This window comes from Hippocampus comes, unplaced genomic scaffold, assembly GCF_001891065.2.
Source record: "Hippocampus comes isolate QL1 unplaced genomic scaffold, H_comes_QL1_v1.1 scaffold68, whole genome shotgun sequence".
NCBI classification, from domain to species: domain Eukaryota; kingdom Metazoa; phylum Chordata; class Actinopteri; order Syngnathiformes; family Syngnathidae; genus Hippocampus; species Hippocampus comes.
Window position 1 is genome coordinate 5,284,011 of NW_017805625.1, and position 22,833 is coordinate 5,306,843.

Genomic DNA, 22,833 nt, shown 5'->3' on the forward strand with positions numbered 1-22,833 from the left:
GTTACTTTTACCTTAGTCGCAGTTTGTGTAAATTGTGCTCATCAGGGTAGTTTTAATGTAAACGGAGAAACTACTACTTTGATTGTGACATTTAGCCACATTCAGCTCACCACTTTTATTTTTGTCTAGAGTTTATTGTTCGCCCGATCCATTTGTTTTTGCTAGCCCGAGAAAATTCTGCCTTGGTGCTGTCACACGACTGTTTCACCAATCCACCATAACCAGTAATGATGTTTCACATCAATTTCACCGAGCAAATGGAGCCAGACAGTCATATGACCACACAAATTCTCCACGGCCCCAGAGAAGCTAAGTTTTCAAAGTGACTAATTTTCGTTCAGAGTGGCACGAAGGAGGAGACAATGGCATGAAACTTGTAGTCAGAAGAGGCAGAACATTCCGGTTCTTACCTTCAATCCATGTTTACTTCACAGACTTGGAAAACAAGCAGCTATATATAGTATGTCATGCTGTCATCAGCTTCTGCCTAAAAATGGGAAAACAATGACACTGAAATTTATTTAAAATTATTGTTTTCATTGAAGTGACATTGTAAGACAACATCTGATTTTGCACATTTCTGTCTTGTATTTCGTGTAAATAAGAAGTTACTCACCAGTTAAGTAGTTTCTTTCACTGAATATTTACTTACTTTTACTCAAGTAATTATTTGGAGGAAGGACTGCTTTTACTTGAATATTATTCTAAAGTACCAGTACTCCTACTTGAGTACAATTTATGGCTACTGTACCTGCCTCTGGTCCTCCAAGGGCCAGCGAGCATTTTACCATCCTCTGATTGTTTGGTCAGAGCAAAACTTGTTACACAGCCAACTCCAACTCGAAAACACATCTGTAGCGATCTGCACATTAATAACATTATATCCTTTTTCAGTTGGTTTTTGAATGGTTTCTTTTCATGTTTTTATGTTGATGAAAACTAGTTCTGAACAGCTCAAGATGATACATGTGCCACATTGGTGTTTTGCTCTAAATTGCATTTTTGTATACAGTAATATATTATTGATGAGTTCTATAATTGTCAAGCACCAGTGCAAGTAATAAGTGGCTCAATTCTGGTAAATCCCCAGTGAAGGCTTAGGTACCAAATGCACAGCTGGCCACTGATATTGTGATTGTGAATATATATGTACTGTATTAAATTAATGCAAACCTTGAAAATTACTGGGCACTTTACATGTTCTTCCTGGGTTTGTTTTACTACTCGTTCACATTTGAAGACTAAATGCAAACCTTATAACGCAAGCTGCAGGTTGTCACTGGGGCAATAAGAGCGGAGAACCTGCAACCTAAGTAAACAGCAAAAAAGAAAAAAAAAGACCTACAGTGTTGTGTTTTTGTCTTGTATTTTTCCTGTTCTCCCCTCCCCCTGTTATTTTTCTCTTTCTCTCCCCTCCTTTGTTTGCGTGATCCTCTCCGAGACGCCTTGTCTCCTCCCAGCGACAACAACGCCTTCCTGATTGGCTGATCCTCGCTGGGAAGGCGTGGCTTGGGGCGGGGATTCCTGATCTTTACCAAGCAGGGACTTTAACTGGTGCGTCAGTTGAGCCACACTACCGCGACAGTAAACGTCCACGTCAAGCCCATACGTTTTTATCAGCCTTTAATGACGCACACGTAGCGTTTGATGACACGAAATTAATCGCGGAGACTATATAGTTCTACAGAAGAGGGCTATATACTGTCCCAGGACAGGTGACTCGAAGGGTAGAAAGGATTTTCTTGCCTCCGTCCTTTCCGCTCAGCCTTTGTTTTTTTTTTCCTCCAACCCCAGCTCGTTTGAGCAGGGCACCGGCAGCGCCCCCTGTGGGCTAAATAGCAAAGAAGTCCAGGATAGGGAGCCAGGCGAGCGGCCGAGCCTCTCGTCTCGCGCGCGACGTGGGTCCACCACGCTCAGATGTCCGATGCGCAGTGAGGATGAGTCCCGCTCTGGAAGCCCTCATGCAGGCGGATGGGACTCCCTACTCGGGGAAGGGGGTGATGCTTGAACCCTTCGTGCACCAGGTTGGGGGACACTCCTGCGTGCTGCGATTCGGGGAGCAGACCATCTGCAAGCCTCTCATTCCCCGCGAGCATCAGTTTTACAAGAGCCTCCCTGCCGAAATGAGGAAATTCACCCCTCAGTATAAAGGTAAGACCGTTTCCGGGAACTGGGTGTTCAAAACGGAAGACGTCTGACATGGCGGTGACAAACTAGCTACCATGTTTTTCATCTGGATGCTAAGCGTTACATAACGTGGTGTATGCGGGCTGCAATTACACATGGACGTTCGCTTGAATAGTTTGCGGTAGGATTCGTCGGAAGAGGCCCAAAATAGAATGTGGCAACCAGCAAATATTCCAAAAAATGTTCTCTAGATGATAAGACCTCCGTGGTGTTCTCAATAGATGGCAAAGCAGAGACGGGCCTTGCATTTGGCAGCTGGGACTTCGGTGTGGTCTTATTACCAACCTCACCACTATCAAGTCACAAATGTAGAAACCATTAATACAGGGGGGGGGGGGATATCTAATTAAGCAGAAAAAAAACTGCCACATACATCATCTGGAGCAGTTCAGACTCCATATCCAATGCATCCCCCAGCACAATTTCTGAAGGCCCAGAGCAGATTACCCTTCCAAGGCAGCACACAGGCTTAAATCTTGTGCAATTAATACAGTATCATGTAGCGATGTAAAATACATAAAAGAGTTCCCAGGGTCAAAAGCATCACATAAACTTGACTGAAAATTTAAATGAATTGTTCCCAAATATACATGAATGCTTAGTTAGAAACGCATAAAGGCCTAGCTGTATATATATATATATATATATAGAGAGAGAGAGAGAGAGAGAGAGAGAGAGAGAGAGATAGATAGATAGATAGAGAGCTGCAAGAGAAGGATTAAAGAGCTGCATGCGAGCCTCGGGTTGCTGACCCCTGATCCACAGGATGCTGTGGCTCTGTAAGGCAAGGTAGCTTTATTTATATCGAGGAATACATACACAATGTAAATCAATATGATTCTCATCATTAAAAGTGCAATATTTGAAAGCACTTCTAAACAAAAAGTAAATATGAAATGTTGCCGCAAACTAACCGAGAATTGGTTCATTACCTTACATCCTTTTTATTGTAGTTTACTTATTATTATCCACATAAGACCTCATATTACCCCATTAGTACCTATGGATACGCATGTCCAAGGGAATCTGTTAAGGAGGTAAGACATCCATGTTATTTGACTCCACCAAAATGCAGCATGGTCCTATAAAAAGATCATGTGTGTGAGTGATGTCTGAACAGTTACGCAGCAGACTACCAGGATGAGCTGACATTAGACTCTAGAATGATGGAACACTTTTGTAAATCTTTTGAAACATTTGGGTGTACTTCATCACGTATAACTCAATTGTTTTCAAATGTATACTTGGCAACATAAAGGTCCCAAGGACAAACCGACAGTCATCAAGTTCCCACCTCTGCTGCCTTTATATTCATTTCATAAGAATACCGAGCAGTTGTGTCACAAGTTCCCACACTGGCCAGTTGTGGCGCGATGACTGTGCAAGTCTCCATCAGGCCACAGTGGAGAGGAGGCGAAAGGGCCTCGGGATGCTGATGTCAGCATACATGACGTCAGACACGACTTAAGCTCAGGAAGCGGCGTGGCTGCTGGGTCCTCAGGCCCGCAGTTTTAACGCGCAGAGGCTCTCAGAAGCAGCGCACTCGCTGACAAAAGGGCTGCCTTGTCTTGTGAAAGCGTTTTGCCCTTTGAGATCGGCGACTGCGTCAGTATTTCTGCCAGTGTACTGACCACATCCTGTCTGCTCCTTCTACATCAACAGCCATGATGTGTATGATGTGCGAGGTACCGCCAGCTACTGCAAAGCCCTTTATGCATCTGCGACTAAACATTCACAAATGTTAGGAAACCCTTCTGTTTGGGTTACCTTCACCCCAGATCAAATGTTTGCACACAGCTTCAACTCTTTTCAAGTATCAAGGCTTTTCTGCTCGATTGGGGTTGTGTAAAACTTTGAGAATGCCTTGTCTAATAAATACATGAGTTGTGTTCACTCTTCGTCAGCAAATCTTGTCTGATTCGGAGTGTTTTCATCAATGTGCTTGAAATGACAAACTTCAGGCATGTCTGTCATGTCTTTCATTAGCCGAATATCAGTTTTCCTTTTGTGTATTCAAATATAAATCTTTTGCATCAAGGGTGTGTGATCATTGCCGTGACTGTTCTTCGTGTTTTTTTTTTTTTCCTTGTTGAATGAGGTCTTTTTATTTTAAAACGATCCTGTCTTCCTTTTTCACAGGTGTCGTGTCGGTCAGTTTCGAAGAGGACGAAGGAGGGAACCTGTGCCTCATTGCTTACCCTCTTCATAGCGAATCGGGCGACCTAGAAAACAAGGACCCCTCGACCGACTGCGAGCCCAAGAGCAAGATGTTAAAGTGGAGCAACAAAAAGCAAGCCCCTTTGCACTTAGAGAATGACAACTACAGCAAAGAAAGAGCTCGGCAGAGCCGCAAAGACGACAAGATCATGAGGTAAAGTTGCCTTTCTGCGCATTTAACGGGGAACATACTTTGTGATACAAAACGCTGACCTTCTTGTCTGTGTGTCCTTTGCTAGCTACCGTGATGACGTCCAGGCGCAGCAGCAGGCCGAGGTCCTGTACTTAAGCCTAGAGAAGGGCAACATGGTGCCGCAGATCAAACACAATCCCTGGAGTCTCAAATGTCACCAGCAGCACTTACAGAGGATGAAGGACAATGCAAAGCACCGCAACCAATACAGTATCCTTCCATGTTGCTGTCATCACAGAACACGTGACGCTTGTCCTTGTTCGTAGTAAGCACGTGTCGTCTTGGTCTCGTGTCGCTGTGCATTCCTTGACCCGCTTCCCCAGAGTTCATCCTTTTGGAGAACCTAACATGGCGTTACACAGTCCCGTGTGTCCTGGACTTGAAGATGGGGACCCGCCAACATGGCGATGACGCATCAGAAGAGAAGAAAGCCAATCAGATCCGCAAGTGTCAACAAAGCACATCGGCCTCCATCGGAGTGCGGCTCTGTGGCATGCAGGTGAAAACCAGTTTGTCCAGTTTGGGGCAAAAATTTTGTGGAGGCCTATTTTATCGTATGACTTAGTCCCTAGTGTTTGATCTGACCAAATTGATTCTTGAACATGATCACGTAATGAATTAATCGCATGAGTCAAGTGGACCATGAATTTGATGCTGGTTTGCTCATTTTTCGATTTGACGTTCGCAGGTGTACCAGTCAGACTCTGGCCAGCTCATGTTCATGAATAAGTACCACGGCCGAAAGCTGACCTTCGCAGGCTTCGAGGAGGCCCTCTACCAGTTTTTCCACGATGGGCGTCGCCTGCGGCGCGAGCTGCTATCCCCGGTGCTGCAACGCCTCCGCGAGATGCAAGCCGCCCTGGAGTCCTGCGAGTCGTACCGATTCTACTCTAGCTCCTTGCTCATCATCTATGACGGGGACCCTCCCAGAACGCCCTCTCGACCTCGACACCGTGGCGGGGAAGAAGGGGAAGAGGATGACTTGTCTGACGAGGAGGAGGAGGAGGAAGAAGGGGCTTTCGGGTTCCCTCGTTCGTCCTCGGCAGGCTGCAGCGCTGGCGGGGCCGCAGGGAGCGGCAACAGTAGCAGCGGTCGCTCCTCCCACAGCCCGGCGGACTCCAGCAGCCCCGCCGTGGACGTGCGCATGATCGACTTTGCGCACACGACTTGCCGCCACTACGGCGAGGACAGCGTCGTGCACGAAGGGCAGGATAGCGGGTTCATCTTTGGGCTACAGAACCTGATCTCTATCATCTCCCAGCTGGAGGATCACAGCACCGACTGAGGCTCGCAACGGGAGACCCGCATGTTCTGAATTTCAAACCTGGGGTAATGAGCCCGACAAGCCGACACCCCGCTACTCCGAGGTCCACCGTCCTGGAGGTGCGACCCTCCCCGCCTGCTTGGAGGGAACCTCGGGGTCAAGAGGGTGAGCGCGCGGCGTGTCCTGCCGCTCGCCCTCACCCGCCAGAGGACGGCGCAGCCTGAGCCCTTAGTCGCACTTTTTCCCTCTTTGAGACTGCTCCTTTTCTTTTGCGCACAGTCGGAGGACCGAGATTGCGGTCTGGCAACAGCCACAAAAGACTTGTAGCATCCGAGGACACTCCCCAGGTTCCTTTTATTGTGCATTCTCTCCGAGAGAGCAATGGTGATCTAGATGGTTGAAATTCAAGTGTACTGTAGTTCAATGAGTCTGACCTGGTGCTTTACCTGTGGCGTGAGTTCATTTGGTGTTTTCGGGGGAGTGCAGTTACCACTGCCAGTCCCGAAGAGAAAAGCACATTAATAGTGGGGGCGGGACTTTAAGGGCTGACCTTGGCTGGCTAGGTCAGCAGCCTTGTAGCAATCAGTAGTGAAAGCTCCTGATAAGGACTTTTTGTGTTTATGTTGGTGTTTGTAAGAAACGTGCTCTGTGTGTCCAATCAGGCACTTTGATGGACACTTAATACAGGATGGACGAGATGGAGACAGAAGGTGTTTGCCTTTTTCCATCAGTTGCCCTCTGTATTTAATTTCTTGCAAACAAATGATGGACTCTTAATACAGGATGGACGAGTTGGAGAAAGAAGAAGGTGTTTGCCTTTTTCCACCAGTTGCCCTCTGTATTTAATTTCTTGCAAACAAAAGACATTGTAAGAAAAAGTTTTTGTTTTTTTTTAATTTTGTTACCAATGTGGTTTTTTTCTTGGACTTTCTCCTATTCATTCCTTAAATGTGGACTTCAAGAGCATTTACTGATTTGAAATCACTAGCTACCAAGAGACTATTTATTTGAAGGGGTTCTTGAAAATGGGGGGAAAAAAAATCACATTCCAAATAACCACTCTTCTATGTTCTAATACTGAATTTATTTTGTTATTGAGAGAGCCGAAAAAGCTCGCTTGTATACCTGTGTGCTAGCGATGTCTTGAAAATAAAGACATTCTTTTGTGGTAAGAATTCTTTTGTGGTACTTTGAGGAAAAATGTCCCACAGTGTGACGCCGTGCACGACACCAGCCTGAACTACACCCACAATAATTAACTTCCATCCTGCAGCGATGTCGCAGACCGGATTGTGCAAGGTTACACGTTATATAACGTGGAAAACCTGAATGGCTGCATGCAGCTCAAGCAGGAAGCATTAGAAAGTGTTCGGCAGCCCACACACACACCATTAGTACACTTTTAACCTAGAGGAACAACATGCTCAGCAATTGAATGACAGGTGTCTTCACTTTCCGAACTATGTCTTTCAGCACTGGAAGACGTATAAATGACGTGATGGACGGGAATGCATTGTCACTGGTGTCATTTGTTAGAGTTCTTTCAATTGTCTGTTTCAGGTACAAACCTATTCTCATTAAACCCTTTTCCATTACGCTCCTTTCACCCGAATACAATCACAACTTGGCTTTTCACGGGTGTTTTATACAGCAACTGATAGGCAAATGCACTGCAAAAAACAGGAATGATGCAAACCCAAAAGTGTACAATCCAACTGAAAAATGTGGCAACCATAGAAACCAAGTGGAAGCAAAAACTTGCAAAACCACAAAGCAAAGCTGAAAGAAGAAAAAAGTGAAAACCAGAAGCACAAACACCAAAATAACTGCAAAAGGGAAACACAAAGCAAGTTGCCACAGGCCGCTGAGGGATGGACAAATCCAGTGAGACCGAACACTTTTGAGAAAACGGGAAGTAGACATTTTTGCTGCAGGGAATACCTCTGCATCATGGGCCAAAAAGGAGAGAAGCTCATCATGTGCCTCCCCAACCCTCCATTCTCCTCTTGACTCCAACCCTGTTGAGAACCTTTGTAGGCAGGCTACTCTGCAAGTTTAATGAATTCAAGATTTGAAAAGCTGCTAAGAAGGAGCTCTGTGTTCTAATGTAACTTGACACACACCTGCGACACTCGTGAGGATAAGCGGTTCAGATTTTCGATGGATGGATAAAATGCTGGAGAGGCTTAACTGAGGTTCCACAGATTTTTGATGAGGCTAGAGCCCCGGTGCAGCGCCATCCTTGGTTCAAATACGTACAAATGAATCTCTTAAGATTCATGACTTGAACATTATGCTGTCATTTGCATCGGTTATTCAGAAAAAAATCTACGAAAAATGTCATTTGCATAATGTACAGTTTAATATCTCTCTGCATGCGCCCCTCCACATCTCTCAAGTGTCATCACTTGCACTGATGTTTTGATGTTTATTCAGCTTTTATATGCTGTAATTAACTTTTTGATTTCTTTCTTTATTTTTTTCAACGAAGCTGCCCACTTTTACTTAAACCATTGCCTGTCCAGTCGCCATTTTCTGCGCACTAGTCGTCAAAGTGGAGCCTGCTGTGAGTCATTCGGTGTTCCCTCTTATTTTGAAATCGTGGAAGTTCTGTTTCCTGTGCTGGTCTTTTTTTTTGTTTTCATGTCTGGGCATAGTCCGGTATGCCTAGCCCCTCGCACACCTGTTCCCCATCACTCATCACACCCAGTATTTCGCTTCCGGCCAGACTTTCACTCTTCGGCAGAATGTCTTGTCAGTTCCTAGAAGTTTCAGCGTATGTACTAGCGAATTTCTGTTATTGGCTTTGTGTTTTTGACAGCGTTTTGAGAGCTGGGTTCTCCCAGTGCTTTACGTTTGGACTCATTTCCTTCTTGTTCTTTTACAACCTTGGCTGTTGAGCGCTCTGCCACTGCCACACCCGGTCCTCGGTTAGTTTGTTATTTTGTTTCTTTATTTCCTAAAGTTTATTTGTTACTTTGATATAATTGTCCACTTCTGGGTCTTAAGACCACCAGCCTCACCTGTCATAGGAGGGGCTCTGTGTTATAATGTAATGTCTATTCAAGATGATTTTGAGCAAAGGGCTAGCAGCTGTACCTACTGGACTGGTCACCAGCCAATTAATTTCAGGGTCACATGAACACATACGGACAGTTTGGAATCTTCATTTCACCTAGCATGTATGTTTTCAAAATGTTGGAGGAAGGGGGAGTCACCATCTCTTAGAATTTTAAAGCCGGCGGAATAACACCAATATCTATTATGGGCGCAAATGTATGCTTGATCATTGTCGACTAGTATTTGATTGTCATGAGCCATCTGAAGTGCATGTTTGTTTATGAGAATGAGGCAGCTTTATAGCAACAGCTATCAAGACGTTCAGCCTCATAAACCCAAGTGGCATCCTGCTGTTTTAGTTTAGGAAATTTACTTAAATCAAAAACTACAGTACATGAACTGTATAATCTGACAGATTTCCTGGAATGTGATCAGATTTGGAGCCTCTGGATCTTGACTGTTATGCAACACACTGGAAGAACAAATAAACCCAGGCTGACCTCAATAGCACTGGATGGTGTGGAACATGGCGTAAGTGACTTTGTGATTACAGTAATATCGCTGAGTTTATGACGCATGAATCTAAACGTGGTAGTTTGCACACACGTATGCACAGTGGCTTCTTCATAAGAGGCACCGCGAGTTGTGATTTGTAGGCCTCATCGGATGGCGCGACAACACAGGCACCATTTCTTTATCCGCTGCAAAATGTCACAAATATGACTGCTATTTACTGAGTCACAGTACTTGTGGAAGTCCTCTTTGTTTCTTCAGGACTGTATTCTACAGTACTGCCCCTCATTGCCCTATAGTGAAGTACACCAGAATGAGTCGCAATTAATTAATCGTGATGCACAAATTGGTTAATACATTCTATTTGATTATAAGTAAATGTTATGTCAAGTCAATTTTGTAGAGTGCAATTTTCCTCATTAAAAACACGAACATTTGGGTGGAGGCTGGAACGAATTAGTGGCATATCCATTCATTTCTATGCAAATGATAAATTGAGATCCAAATGTTTTGATTTACAAGCATTGTCACGGAATGAATTTGACTCATATCGCGAGGCAACATGCTGCATTACTGCTGTCACATTGACTGATGAAATTGTACAAGTGAGGGTCAAGTTTAATATCAGTGTATCTATTTTGTTTATCAGGGTGTCGCAGCAAACCTATTTTTAGGCAGAAACAAGATTGCATTGACCTGCCTAAACAAAAACATATCTTACTCGCTCTGTTGAGGAGCCAATTTCAATACATATTGATTTTTACCTCTAAGAGTTGACCACAGACCTTTGCATTGATTCAACACAAACACGAAAGGCTTTTTCTCCGTGAAGGTTAAGTCTACTCTACAAATTATGTCAACGTTTTCACAAGGATCAAAGGACACGCATAACTATCAATGTAAATGTGTACCATGGGCGGGCCGGCAGTGCACACATAGTATTGTGTGCGTAAACGCCATGGCAGTCGTGACAGTTCAAAGGTTGTGGAAATACTTATCTAATTGTTGCTTAGCTATTGGAGGCTCGTAACCACGTTGGTCTGGTGGACATCTAATCAGGTGCACTCAGAAATTGTCAGAGCCTGACCCAACTCCAAAGTGACATACTCCAAAGGGAGTGATGTCATGGCATGTCGAGCAACATTCCAACAGATGATGAAGCCGCATCAACAAACGAATGCTTTCCAATCCCCACACAACAAAGTGATCAAAATGGTGAAAGACGCAATTTAGCATTTCCAGAATGTGACTTTTTTTTTAATATCAGACACATGCATACACACTGTTGGTGTTTATCATCGTCAGTTTAAGACAGGCATGTCTTTTTATAGAGATCTGCCGAAGTATTTGTCAATCAACACAACGGCATGTCTTAATAGAGATCTGCCGAAGTATTTGTCAATCAACACAATTAATTGATTGCTTAAAAATAAATACATAAACAGCTGTCTGGTAATTAAAAAAACGCATAAAAGTTAAGCAACTCTGAAGACTCACAAATGGCAGCGTCCTCAACATTCGCCATTTTAGCATGTGTACATTGTGATATTACAATTTTATTCTCACAATAATGTGCTATAATTCTTAAAATGACCTTTTCACTACATTACTGCTCAATGAACATAAACTTAATTTCATAAATTCAAAATTCATTTAAATAAAATAAGTTTTTTCACATTTTATTTGTTTTGCAAAATTAAGACTTTAGTTTCATATTTCCCTTTTTTTCCTTGCAAATGTACAACTTCCCATTGTTGTATGCTAAAGAACGTGACAGATTTCATAGCCAAATAAAAGGAGAATGAACATGATTTCACTCTTCAACCATATCTGGAATATCTGCACAGTCTTGACAGAACAAAAATAAGAGGAACAATACAATATAATACACTTAAATGTGTCGTCATTTCCCACCAGTTGCTGGCCTACATTATCAGGTGCCACAGTAGAAATGTGCACTAAACAAAGGTGTATGTGGGTGTGTATGCATGTGAGATGATGATGATGGTGATAAATGTGTGTTATGAAACAGAAACCACAGAAAATGCTGTAGGGGAAATCCATGCAAGCACGTTCAATTGTCCCGCAGAATCCATCTGTGTGGAGGCGTTAAAAATAACCCAGGCCAAGACAGGGTGGGTGTGAATGAGAGAGCATCTGTAGTAATCTGGATTAAAATCTATGGCTAAATTCCATTTAAGGGTAGTTGATATGGGGGGGTGGTTATGTTTAGCTTGTTGCTCACAGAAATTGGTGATCTCTTTTTGTTTTTTTTCTTGGTTCTGTGGTTGGTAAAAAATGGCTGCACGAAACCATCACGCACATTTTCTACTTCCTGCATGCCGTGATACCACACTCCCTCCTGTGAAGTGCAACGTGAGTTTTGTTGGCAAGATGGTTCAGTAAAAACCAAGCCTATTTAATTACTTGAAGGCTGGATGGGTGCCAGTACATCTCATGCAGCGTTATAGTGCTGTGTTTTTGTGAACGGTGTAAATCTTTCACGGCGCTGGTTAGCACGTTAGTCTTACAGTGCAGAGGTCGTGGGTTCAATTCCAGCTCTAGTCTTCCTGTGTGGAGTTTATATGTTCTCCCCGTGCTCTGCGTGGGTTTTCTCCGGGTACTCCGGTTTCCTCCCACATTCCAAAAAAAACAAGTATCGCAGGCTGATTGAACACTCGAAGTTGTCCCTAGGTGTGAGTGTGAGCGTGGGTGGTTTTTTTCGGCTCTGTGTGCCCTGCGATTGGTTGGCAACCAGTTCAGGGTGTCCCCCGCCTACTGCCTGAAGACTGTTGGGATAGGCTCCGGCACCCCCCGCGACCCTTGTGAGGATGAAGCGGATCGGAAAATGAGGTTATCGTTTCTAAAGCCTCTGTCACACTAGCTTTCTGGTAAATTGGCATCATGGAAGAGCTGGGGTTTTCAGCTACTTCCATGCCCCTTTGTGACAGTACTCCCTGTATTATGACAGTGCCACACATTGACATAATTAGATCCTTGGCAACATCTCTTTACCTGCAACAATTGAATTCACCACACAATGGCATGGGAATTAATCACAAAGGAAACATTCTGCCTCCGTTCTGCCTGTGATGACCATAGAAGATGGCAAGTCCTGTGAATTTAAAGACCTCCATACTGGATGGTACTTCATGCCAGTGTTTCCCAACATTTATTGAGCCAAGGCATCTATTTTAAATTTAGAAAAATAGCATGGCACACCACCAAACAAAATTGTCACAAAAAGAGGATACATATGTCAATTTCATATTTTTCTATCTAATAGAAGTTTATTTAATTGTTCTTTTGTCTCACTATAAGTTGTTGGCATAGATAGAGGGGATTTCCCGTGGCAAACCATTTGAGCTCTCATGGCATTACCTTGCTCTTTCCCCTATTCTTATTGGGGAATGCTTGTTGCACACTATTTTGAAGCTCCGTACTTAGGAGTTGCAGCTGGTGCTAGCTACTTCAGGAGTTGGACCGGGCTCTTTTTTTAACTAAAATTGCCGAACGTAAGCAGCACTGGCGCACCGTGTCCGAGTCGCCAAATGTCTCGTGCAAATTTTAGTGCACTCTGAATAGCCAAATGATAAATTTGAGCAATGCTGTAAATTTTGAAACGGTCACAGTGAACCACTGCACGCTCTGAGAATATTTTCAAATGCGCCCCTCATGCCTAAGTAACTCAAAGATTCACTCTGTCCTTTCCTGCCCTCGCAAACACACACGTTACAGCTGCAGCACAAACACGGAAACAGGAATTGTATTGGAACAAAACGCTACTTATTTGTGAACTTTAAAAAATAATAATGATACAGTAAACCTAAGTAAATGTCTAAATCAATCAATCAATCAATTGCTGTGGGACTGAGGTTTCCAGATAGATTTCTATAGCTCCCCCTAGCCCCAGTGTATAGCCGTGCATGGAAGAAAGACAGGAGAGCCAGACAGGAAGTGACTCACAGAGCTCGAAATCATGGTCTTGTGACTTGCTCCCACTCAGTTTCTTTTTCATTTCATTACCACTACCATCCTCCCTCAAACTGCCTCCCATGGAAGTGTATCCATTAGAATGTAACCACTCTCACGCGCTCACACCTGTCTTCATCTGCCTATTTGCGATGAAATACAGCACTATAACTTCAAATTCAGGCTGAAACACAAAATCTCGATGTAAGGACCATCAAGAAAGTAGGCAAACATTTGGAGAACTGTTTCCTGTTTATTAGATAAAACTGTTTCATCTTTAACTTTTAGTTTGTCCTCCACACTCTGATACCAGGATGTTCTCCAAAAGACAGGCCTTTGCCATCGTATTCCTGAATAATGAGAATCGCACTTAACCGGCTTTTTTTTTTTAGTAGTTCAGTTGCTTACAGGTTTTCATGGTTTACAAATGTTCAGTTTAAAATGTATTCATTTCAATGGGTGTGAGAGGACTTGAAGTGAGATGATGTCATTGTAAATGAACACATTCATGTATTGACTGGTGGAGGAGAAACGGTGATAATGATCGGTGATAATGATCGCTTTATTAAGAAAATGTTGTATGAACTTGCCTTTGTGTGCACTCTTGCATTTTTGCTGTTGGAAGTTGATAGATGGCAAAAAAGGGGAGGTGTAATAGTTGATACAGTGTACCGCCAATTTTGTACTTGTCCTACTCCAGTGTGCCGTGAAAGATCATCAGGGTTGCACATTTCTCTGAATTTGTCCAAAGATTAGTATTTATTAATGACATATGAATCTTCTAACTATGCCAGTGAAGTATAGTGATATGCAGAACAATTAAATCCTTTTCCTTTGGATGGCAGGGGTTGCAGTAAATTTGTATAGCCATACAACGGAGTAAATCAGGGCTTCCTGCGATTTTCAGCTTTGTGTTCAATTAAACAGGCCTAGATTTCACATTGAGAAACTAAATTTGACAATTAATTGGGATGACATCATCATATTTCAATAATCATGCGTTTTGTAAGAGTTTTGCCTTGCAGTGTGCGGTGACATTTGCCTCACGTAAAATGGGTGCATTGGTTCAATAAAGGTTTGGGTCGTTGTGACTGTAATCTGTGCAAGAATCATCGCTGAACATCTCTCGTACAGTTCTCTGCTGCCGTCTCCTGGTTCAGAGGAGACAACACACACTTTCCCGACAAGTGGTAGCGTGTCTGTTGGGCTACTCCTCCACTGTCTACACGCAAGCACAAGCACGAACGCAAGCTCCCGGCGTTTCCCCAGATTGAGCACTGTGGTTGGCTGTCTGGTTGTCGTAACACAGGAGACATCAATTGGACGATCGGGACACCATGGGCAGTAAGTGTCCCTTTTGTTGCTTGATTTTTAACACCATTTTTTTGGTCCGTGGTTTGTTAGTGAATGGTTGATTTCGTAAACTATCAGATAGTAGCGCTGCAAGTTAGCATGTTAGCTGGCGTTGCCATCTAGCTTCATAAAAGTGTTGCCCATTTCCACATGTAGCTTGTGAATTTGTATAGTGAGTAAGCTTAACTGTTTGGGAAAACAACACATTTATTGTTTATGACGGATATTTACACCCGAGTGCTGTCGTTTGGGAGACTGCAATCGTTTTGTGCTAACTTGTTAGCCACTCATTCAAATCCTTTAACATGGAAGTTAGTGATGACGACGCATAACACCGCCGACGTTCCGTTGTCAATTTCTGATGTTAATCACCCGCTAGCTGCGGTAAACAAACATTTGTCATGTGTGTAACTATAAAAGCGATCTTATTACGACGTTATTGTTTTAATTTTCACGTTTATCAGCGTCGATTCTTCTCGCTGTGTAAAGTCCGTCCCTCATTCATTGCCACGTCTCACGGATGAGCAGCTGAAATCATCTGAGAAATGTTCTCTTTTTCTTCATTCCAGTCAAATTCTTGGAAGTGATCAAGCCATTCTGCGCAGTTTTGCCAGAAATCCAAAAACCTGAAAGAAAGGTGAGTGTTCAATTCACGACTAAAGGACAATAAAATGCAAATTCACTTTGACACTGTGTATTGTAAAACATGTTACGATGGTCTCGGTTCAGATCCAGTTCAGAGAGAAAGTTCTATGGACAGCCATCACTCTCTTCATCTTCCTCGTCTGCTGCCAAGTGAGTTTACTTTTTTTTGTAATTTAACCATGATCACTGCCTTTTCGACACTTTTGTCACATGTTGCAAAAAGCCCACGACACGAGAAATACTTTTATTTAAGCCACTATAGAGCCAAGGCAGTTGTTTTATAAGATAAGATATCCTTTATTTGTCCCACACTGGGGAACGATTGTATGATAGCTCCTGCCATCTAATTGAAGAACATTTAATAGTTCTGTCTGTCACTATATGTTACTCTTGTAATGACTAAATAATAATTTTCAGACAAATTGCAATTGAAAAAGTGACACCTGGGTGCCTCGTCTAGGAATCACTTTGGTTCAGCAGCATAAACAACTTCTCAAGTGCAACATACACTAACATCCTATTTAGATAGACAACAGTTTTAACGCCACTAAGATTGTAATGTTGTTAGTTAGTAAGTGGTGTGCTGTTTTACCTTGCACTACTGTAACAGTTATCCCCTCTCTGGATTACTTTTTGTCACTAATAAGTTGCAATAGTGCAATTGTGCAGCAAATAAAACACACACGATAGATTAGCAGCACGCTAACTTAGACATCATTTTGTGAACCTACAATTGAACTGTCTTCAACGATTGTTTGTTTGTATGTAGTAGCGAGGCATGTATAAACAGAAATGTATACAATTTATCTTCTAGATCCCCCTCTTTGGCATCATGTCATCAGACTCAGCAGATCCATTCTACTGGATGAGGGTTATTCTGGCCTCCAATCGAGGTATGTGTCTTTAATGCGCATTTCATAAAACACGTGATATTGTAGCGTGGCACATGGCTGCTTCACAGTTTAACTTGGGAATGTCCTCTCAGGCACATTGATGGAGCTGGGAATCTCCCCTATTGTCACTTCGGGCCTGATTATGCAACTTCTTGCTGGGGCTAAAATCATCGAAGTTGGAGACACGCCCAAAGACAGAGCCCTCTTCAATGGAGCGCAGAAATGTAAATAAACAAACAAAAAAAGGACTACACTCTTATTTTCACAGGGTGACTGAATTCAAGACAGGTGGCTGATGCGTTTCAATGTCTTTCAGTGTTTGGAATGATCATCACCATTGGGCAAGCTATTGTTTACGTGATGACTGGCATGTATGGTGACCCCTCAGAGATGGGAGCGGGAATTTGCCTGCTCATCATCATTCAGGTATGGCCAACTCAAAGATGAGGACAAAAGGACTGGAGAGACGTTTTGCAATTCAAATCCATGTTGATGCAATCCATTTTTCTTTTTTGCATTTCTCATCCACTTGCATTTGCTTACAGGGCCCCCTTTTACTTTATTCAAGCTGATGTTTCAAATGTAATTCAGAGGAATATGCTGTGCCTTCATCATATTTAGACATATTTTGGACAGTTTTTTTTGTTTTTTTGCAGTAAACAAAACAAATTAGTACTTTATTTCCCCTGACAAAAGTTTCTCAGCCATCCTCTATTGTTAAATTGGCCCTAGTTTCAGAAGGTGGATCTTTGCCTTTATGCTAGATTTAGAAACTGTAATGTAAATGCCTAAATAATGCTGCCCCTGCATGGATTAAAAAAAAAAAAATAGAGAAAAGTCACAACACTTACTCACTTTGCTTTTGACATGTTGTCATCATCCGACTGAGCTCATCTGCCCACTCGTTAGCGATACTTCCTCTTACTGCCATCTTAACATCTAGTCAGACCGCAAGTCCTGATTGTGCCATAATGCAATGTTCGTGGGCTGTCTTTTGTTTTCGCTCTCTCGTCTGTCTAAATAAGCTAACCAACTATTAACAGCTCATCTCGACAGAAATGAAAGCCACAACTTAAATGCCCAACATTGTTCAAGTCCCACTTTTTGACATATTCGCAATACAGTCTCGCACTTGTTTTTGGACCTCTGAACAAACGAGATATGTTTTGATTTTGGGGGAAAGGTGGACTGCTAACGCCGCACATCTTTCCTCCATAGCTGTTTGTGGCCGGGCTCATCGTACTGTTGCTGGATGAGTTGCTCCAAAAAGGCTACGGTCTTGGCTCGGGCATCTCATTGTTCATCGCGACCAACATCTGCGAGACAATCGTCTGGAAGGCTTTCAGCCCGACTACTGTGAATACAGGCAGAGGTAAAAACAAACCGCACCCAAAAAAAAAAAAAGCAGATTAAATGTGTTTTTCTTTGATTGTATCTCCAATGGTCCTTGCTATGGCAATGTCGTCCGCAGGCACCGAATTTGAGGGCGCAATCATCGCTCTTTTCCATCTGCTGGCAACCAGGACGGACAAAGTGCGCGCCCTGAGAGAGGCCTTCTACAGACAGAACCTGCCTAACCTCATGAACCTCATTGCCACAGTCTTTGTTTTTGCTGTCGTCATATATTTTCAAGTGAGTTCATTTCCACGTGCGCACGTATTCCAAAGCTCCTAACGTGCACGTACAGGAAGCGTTGTCAAAAGATGTCTTGACCTCTCGTCTCCTATCACAGGGATTCCGAGTGGATCTGCCAATCAAGTCAGCTCGCTACCGTGGGCAGTACAACACCTACCCCATCAAGCTCTTCTACACCTCCAACATTCCCATCATCCTGCAGTCTGCGCTGGTCTCCAATTTGTACGTCATATCCCAGATGCTTTCCACACGCTTCAGTGGGAACTTCTTGGTCAATCTGCTCGGAACCTGGTCTGTAAGTACGCTTCCAAATCTCTGGCTTTTGCATTCTGCACGAAACGGTCCAGTACTGTAGTCGCGTTTGACTTTTATGAATGCACAAATAATATTGACACCACCGAAGTGAGAAAATGCCAAATAAGTGGATGTTTGTTTACAGCGATGTTTGTTGTGTCCGTAGGACGCTTCAAGTGGTGGTCCAGCTCGGGCGTATCCTGTCGGCGGTCTTTGTTACTACCTCTCCCCACCTGAGTCATTTGGATCAGTTCTAGAGGATCCAGTCCACGCACTTATCTATATTGCTTTCATGCTTGGATCATGTGCCTTCTTCTCCAAAACCTGGATCGAAGTCTCGGGCTCCTCTGCAAAAGATGTAAGACCAAACTTCTCTGTCCATTTCAAGTTAATTCCACCAGCATGTTGTCGTAGTCTCACCCTGACTCACAACAATAATGACTTTTCTTTGTCGTGCAGGTGGCCAAACAGCTGAAAGAGCAGCAGATGGTGATGAGGGGACACAGAGAGACTTCTATGGTCCATGAACTAAACAGGTGAATCTTATATACATCATCAGCTAGTGTGAAATATTTGTTTTTCTTCCCAAACAGATACAACATAATAATAATACTTTTAATGTTTAATGCACTTTACAAAAGAAAATAGAGGGTTAAAAAAAAACATTGGGGACAAAATATAACAATGTAAAAGTATAATAGTTTAAAATTCGGCTTTGTGATAATCATTAAAAGAGGTGGCACTTTGCTGTACTGTATTTTTAAAAGATGATAAAATGATTTCTCTTGGTGTCCCCCGCTTGTACTCCAGGTACATACCTACTGCAGCTGCATTCGGCGGACTGTGTATCGGCGGCTTATCCGTGATGGCTGACTTCCTCGGCGCGATTGGCTCAGGCACGGGAATCCTGCTGGCTGTCACCATCATTTATCAGTACTTTGAAATTTTTGTCAAAGAGCAAAGTGAAGTAGGCAGTCTGGGGGGATATTTCTTTTAGGAACTGCCACCATCCTGTGTATTTTTGACACCTTTTGTGAAGCACTCCCATCATCAGCTTCCCGTCTTCAGGATATTTTAGCGTCCAGGATTCTCACATCAAATGAGGTGTCGTGAGATGAGATAACTTGTGCTACCGCCACGCATCTACAAACGCAATAGACTTGACAGTTGGATTTTTTTTTTTTTAATTCAATTTTGAAGCTCCCCAGTATTCACTTAAAGGCTGCCGTTGTCTGGAGCATTCAGCCTTTTTATTCCACTCCTGACTGACATGATAGAACTTCAGGATGCGGGCATACTTGGCTGGGATGATGATGACCCAATTGCCTGCTGTGTGCATAAAAGCACACAACCTTGTCACATTTCTTAGACATTCTTGTTCCACTTCACTTTTTTTTCCCTAATGCGCTGCGAACATGAAGGAAGGTGCAGACTAGAAGCTGAACTGTGTCAGACGTGATGGAGTCAAGTACTGTCCTTTCTCAAATGGTGCTCCTGTGGCCATTTCTAATAGAACATCATATAAGTGAAGAACAAAAGGATGGGAGTCTTACTTTTTAATAAAAGGCAATCATGGGGAGCTGCAGTTTTAACTTTGTGGTCATATTAATGTTCATTTTTCTTTTGTTTTTATTGTCTGCTTCGAGAAACATTTCATCACCTGCCCCTCGACAGATAATTTATTGTTTTGTGTACATAGACCATGTGTTGGAATTTGTTTTAAGTGTAAGATAAAGTCTTTGGAATACTTTATAAAACATGAAAGCATTTCAGAATAACCTTATAGAACACGTTTTCAATAAAAGCAATTTTGGAAGAACTCCCAGTTTTCAATTTGTGTCTGCCTTGCTGCACACGGTGATCATTTGTAATTTATAAATCTGAAGGCTTAAACTCGAAAAATACATGACATCAAATCCAGGTGACAATAGGGAACACTTTCAGTTTTATAGCAGTTGTATTATGTCTGTAAATTTACAGAATGTTTTTATTGAATCAATGCAGAATTAGGAAAAAGGAAACGATTCATCTTTTGAAAAAAAAATGATGTTCTTGTTCTAAATAGTTTAGAAATGTCGAGACTGTTCAGAAAAGAAGAAATATAAGATTATTGCAACATGGGAGCGAAGTAGATATTAGCAGGATATGAATTTTATTCTCTCTTCCTTTCTCCTCTTAGTCCGAGTGAAAACAGGTTCTCCACACTCCATACCCCATGGTGGCGGTAATGCACCAATAGGTGTTTGCTCAAGTTGTCCAAGAACGAACCAAAAGATGAAGAAGACTTGTGCTAAAGCTAGTTATTAGCTCCTCTTCTTTCAATGGGAAATCGGTTAGCTCCCTGGAGTCCACCAGTCGGGTCATCGCTCGTAGTTGTGAAACACTTGAGGATGCTTGACACGTTGTGACCTTGTCGTGTGACTGTGACATGTTTCTATGACACCCATTGTAACCGGCGATCTGCTGCTGCACAAAAACGGGTTTCACATCTTCATTTTGTGAAGAAATGACGACTGTCAAGCAAGAGGGTAAGTTGTACGCCGTGCTAGCTCGCCTACCTCATTCATACAGTTTATACATGGAAGTTATTTAATTATGACGCAAGTTTAGTCAGTAACTAAAGGTGTCCTTTTCTTGTCTTATGGCATGGAGACTTGTGAAAATACGCTACATCAAATGAGAATTTTAGTATTTATTTTCAGTTGTTTACTTAACCTTGACTCGGTAGCATGTTAATGTTAAGTCATTCGTTCCTTCCCTTTCAACTAACATGAAATGAACCACGTGGTTTGTAATCGTTTCCACACAGGTAAAGACAAAATTATCTTTGTCACCAAAGAGGATCATGCAACACCCAGCAGCGCCGAGCTTGTTGAGGAAGACCCCGATGATCCCTATGAGGAGCGAGGTGAGGAACCACAAAAGTTTTGAAAGCAGTCGCCAATGCCACAAGATGGCGTCCAGCCCGGAAAAATAGGAAACTAGTAATTAGTGTCAAGGAAGTATATTGAAATGAAGTCATCTTGACTCTTTTTTAATGTTTGAAATTATACTAAAACAGATCGTAGAGTGTGGTATATTTACAGTTGAAACTGCTAAAATGGGCAATTCATTCTGAGCATCTCTGTTTATTAGGCTTGATTCTTCCCAATGGGGAGATTAACTGGAACTGCCCCTGCCTGGGTGGGATGGCCAGTGGTCCCTGTGGGACTGAATTTAAGGAGGCCTTCTCCTGTTTCCACTACAGTAAAGAGGAGGTGAAAGGCTCAGAGTGTCTGGATCAGTTCCGAGCAATGCAAGAGTGCATGCAACTATATCCAGAACTCTATCCGCAAGAAGAAGACAAGGTATCGGAAGAAAATGCATCTCACGCAGAGCAGACCTCAGAAGAAGCCACAGCTGTTGATTCCAAGTCCACATCGGACCCTGTGCAGGACTCAAGTGGCACACAAGCCAGTTCGCTGGAAAGCTAATAAATGCCTTCTGTTTTGGGAAGACTTTAGGTGAACCTTGGTGTACTAGTTATTCAGTCACATTTTTGGTTTTGTGTACAAGTGTTTGATTCTAACATACTAAACTGAGCACACAAACTCTTGATCGCAGAACAAATGTCCATTCTTTGTAGCATATTATTCTCACTGCTGTGTCATTTGCATTTCATGTGTATAATGTATGTTACACACATTTGTATGTGCTGTGCTGCATAGGGTGGACTGATGAAGGCACTTAAGAATTGAGCGCAAGGGTGTTGTTACCTGAGGGGCCAAGTCTTCTCCAAAGCAGACGCAAAATATTTACCTCAACTCTTCCGATGGCGTGCAAATCACTCAAATTGTTAAAATAAATACCGATGAACATTTTTTAATATGATTCATCTTTGACTACATTTTTCCGAGTGTTTTGTGGTGTTGCTTGCCTAATTCAACAATTCAGCTTCAGTAGTTAAGTTTTGTTTGTTTGAATGGCACATACTGACAAAGCAACCATTCGCACCGAAGGAAAATTTTAAGTTTTCAAGGAGACTAACATGCGTGCTTTTGAAATGCGAGAGGAAGCCAGTGTACCTTGGGGAATCACGCAAGTATGGCAAAAATATGCAAACTCCACACAAGAAGACAGGTGTGGTCTGAAACCCTAAACTTCCGAATTTGGCCATCAGAGGGCAGTATTATACCGTCGTGCAGTCAAATGACAGAGTCATTTTGTTATGAGTTGTTTTTCTTATCGGATAAAGACTATCTGAGTATTATGTCTGTCTGTCTACATGTGTTAGTGCACCATTGCTGTTTAAATAGCTGTTGCTGAAACGTCATTGTACAGCTACAGATGCAAATCCTTAGCCTATCTCTCATGCCCGTTAGTTTTAGTGCTAAAATGGATTCATGCGCCTGTTAAATAATGTTTTATTCTCTTTGTTCCCAATTTAGGTTTGGATTGGGAAAGATACTGGAGGTGAGTTTTATTTATTTTGGGCTTGACTTTATGCTGAATAAACGCTTCATTTTCCTTGTTTGAATTGTTATTGTTGTTTTACTTTGTGTTCAGGGGCGAATTGGGACAAAAAAAATAATTAAATCAGCCTTGGCATTCTTGGATTAGACCCCCCC

General features: G+C 42.6%; 3 protein-coding genes across 3 annotated transcripts; all 3 read left to right on the top strand.

Annotated features, from left to right (window-relative positions):
* The first annotated feature begins 1,563 nt into the window (after window positions 1–1,563).
* On the top strand, window positions 1,564–7,036 carry ip6k2b (inositol hexakisphosphate kinase 2b). Its single transcript, XM_019881270.1, has 6 exons — window positions 1,564–2,151; window positions 4,327–4,558; window positions 4,644–4,807; window positions 4,921–5,096; window positions 5,286–6,571; window positions 6,667–7,036. Exons 1-5 carry the CDS (start codon window positions 1,938–1,940, stop codon window positions 5,880–5,882), a joined length of 1,383 nt encoding a protein of 460 aa, XP_019736829.1. The 5' UTR covers window positions 1,564–1,937; the 3' UTR covers window positions 5,883–6,571; window positions 6,667–7,036.
* A 7,578-nt stretch (window positions 7,037–14,614) lies between these two features.
* On the top strand, window positions 14,615–20,046 carry sec61a1a (SEC61 translocon subunit alpha 1a). The gene is made up of 12 exons (XM_019881343.1): window positions 14,615–14,750; window positions 15,329–15,396; window positions 15,489–15,554; window positions 16,219–16,297; window positions 16,390–16,521; window positions 16,614–16,723; window positions 17,516–17,669; window positions 17,769–17,929; window positions 18,030–18,227; window positions 18,393–18,584; window positions 18,686–18,762; window positions 19,037–20,046. The coding sequence occupies exons 1-12, from the start codon at window positions 14,744–14,746 to the stop codon at window positions 19,221–19,223; spliced, it is 1,431 nt and encodes a 476-aa protein (XP_019736902.1). The 5' UTR covers window positions 14,615–14,743; the 3' UTR covers window positions 19,224–20,046.
* A 453-nt stretch (window positions 20,047–20,499) lies between these two features.
* LOC109522119 (mitochondrial intermembrane space import and assembly protein 40-like) lies at window positions 20,500–22,096 on the top strand. Its single transcript, XM_019880416.1, has 3 exons — window positions 20,500–20,754; window positions 21,036–21,134; window positions 21,362–22,096. The coding sequence occupies exons 1-3, from the start codon at window positions 20,733–20,735 to the stop codon at window positions 21,697–21,699; spliced, it is 459 nt and encodes a 152-aa protein (XP_019735975.1). The 5' UTR covers window positions 20,500–20,732; the 3' UTR covers window positions 21,700–22,096.
* The last annotated feature ends 737 nt before the right edge of the window (window positions 22,097–22,833 follow it).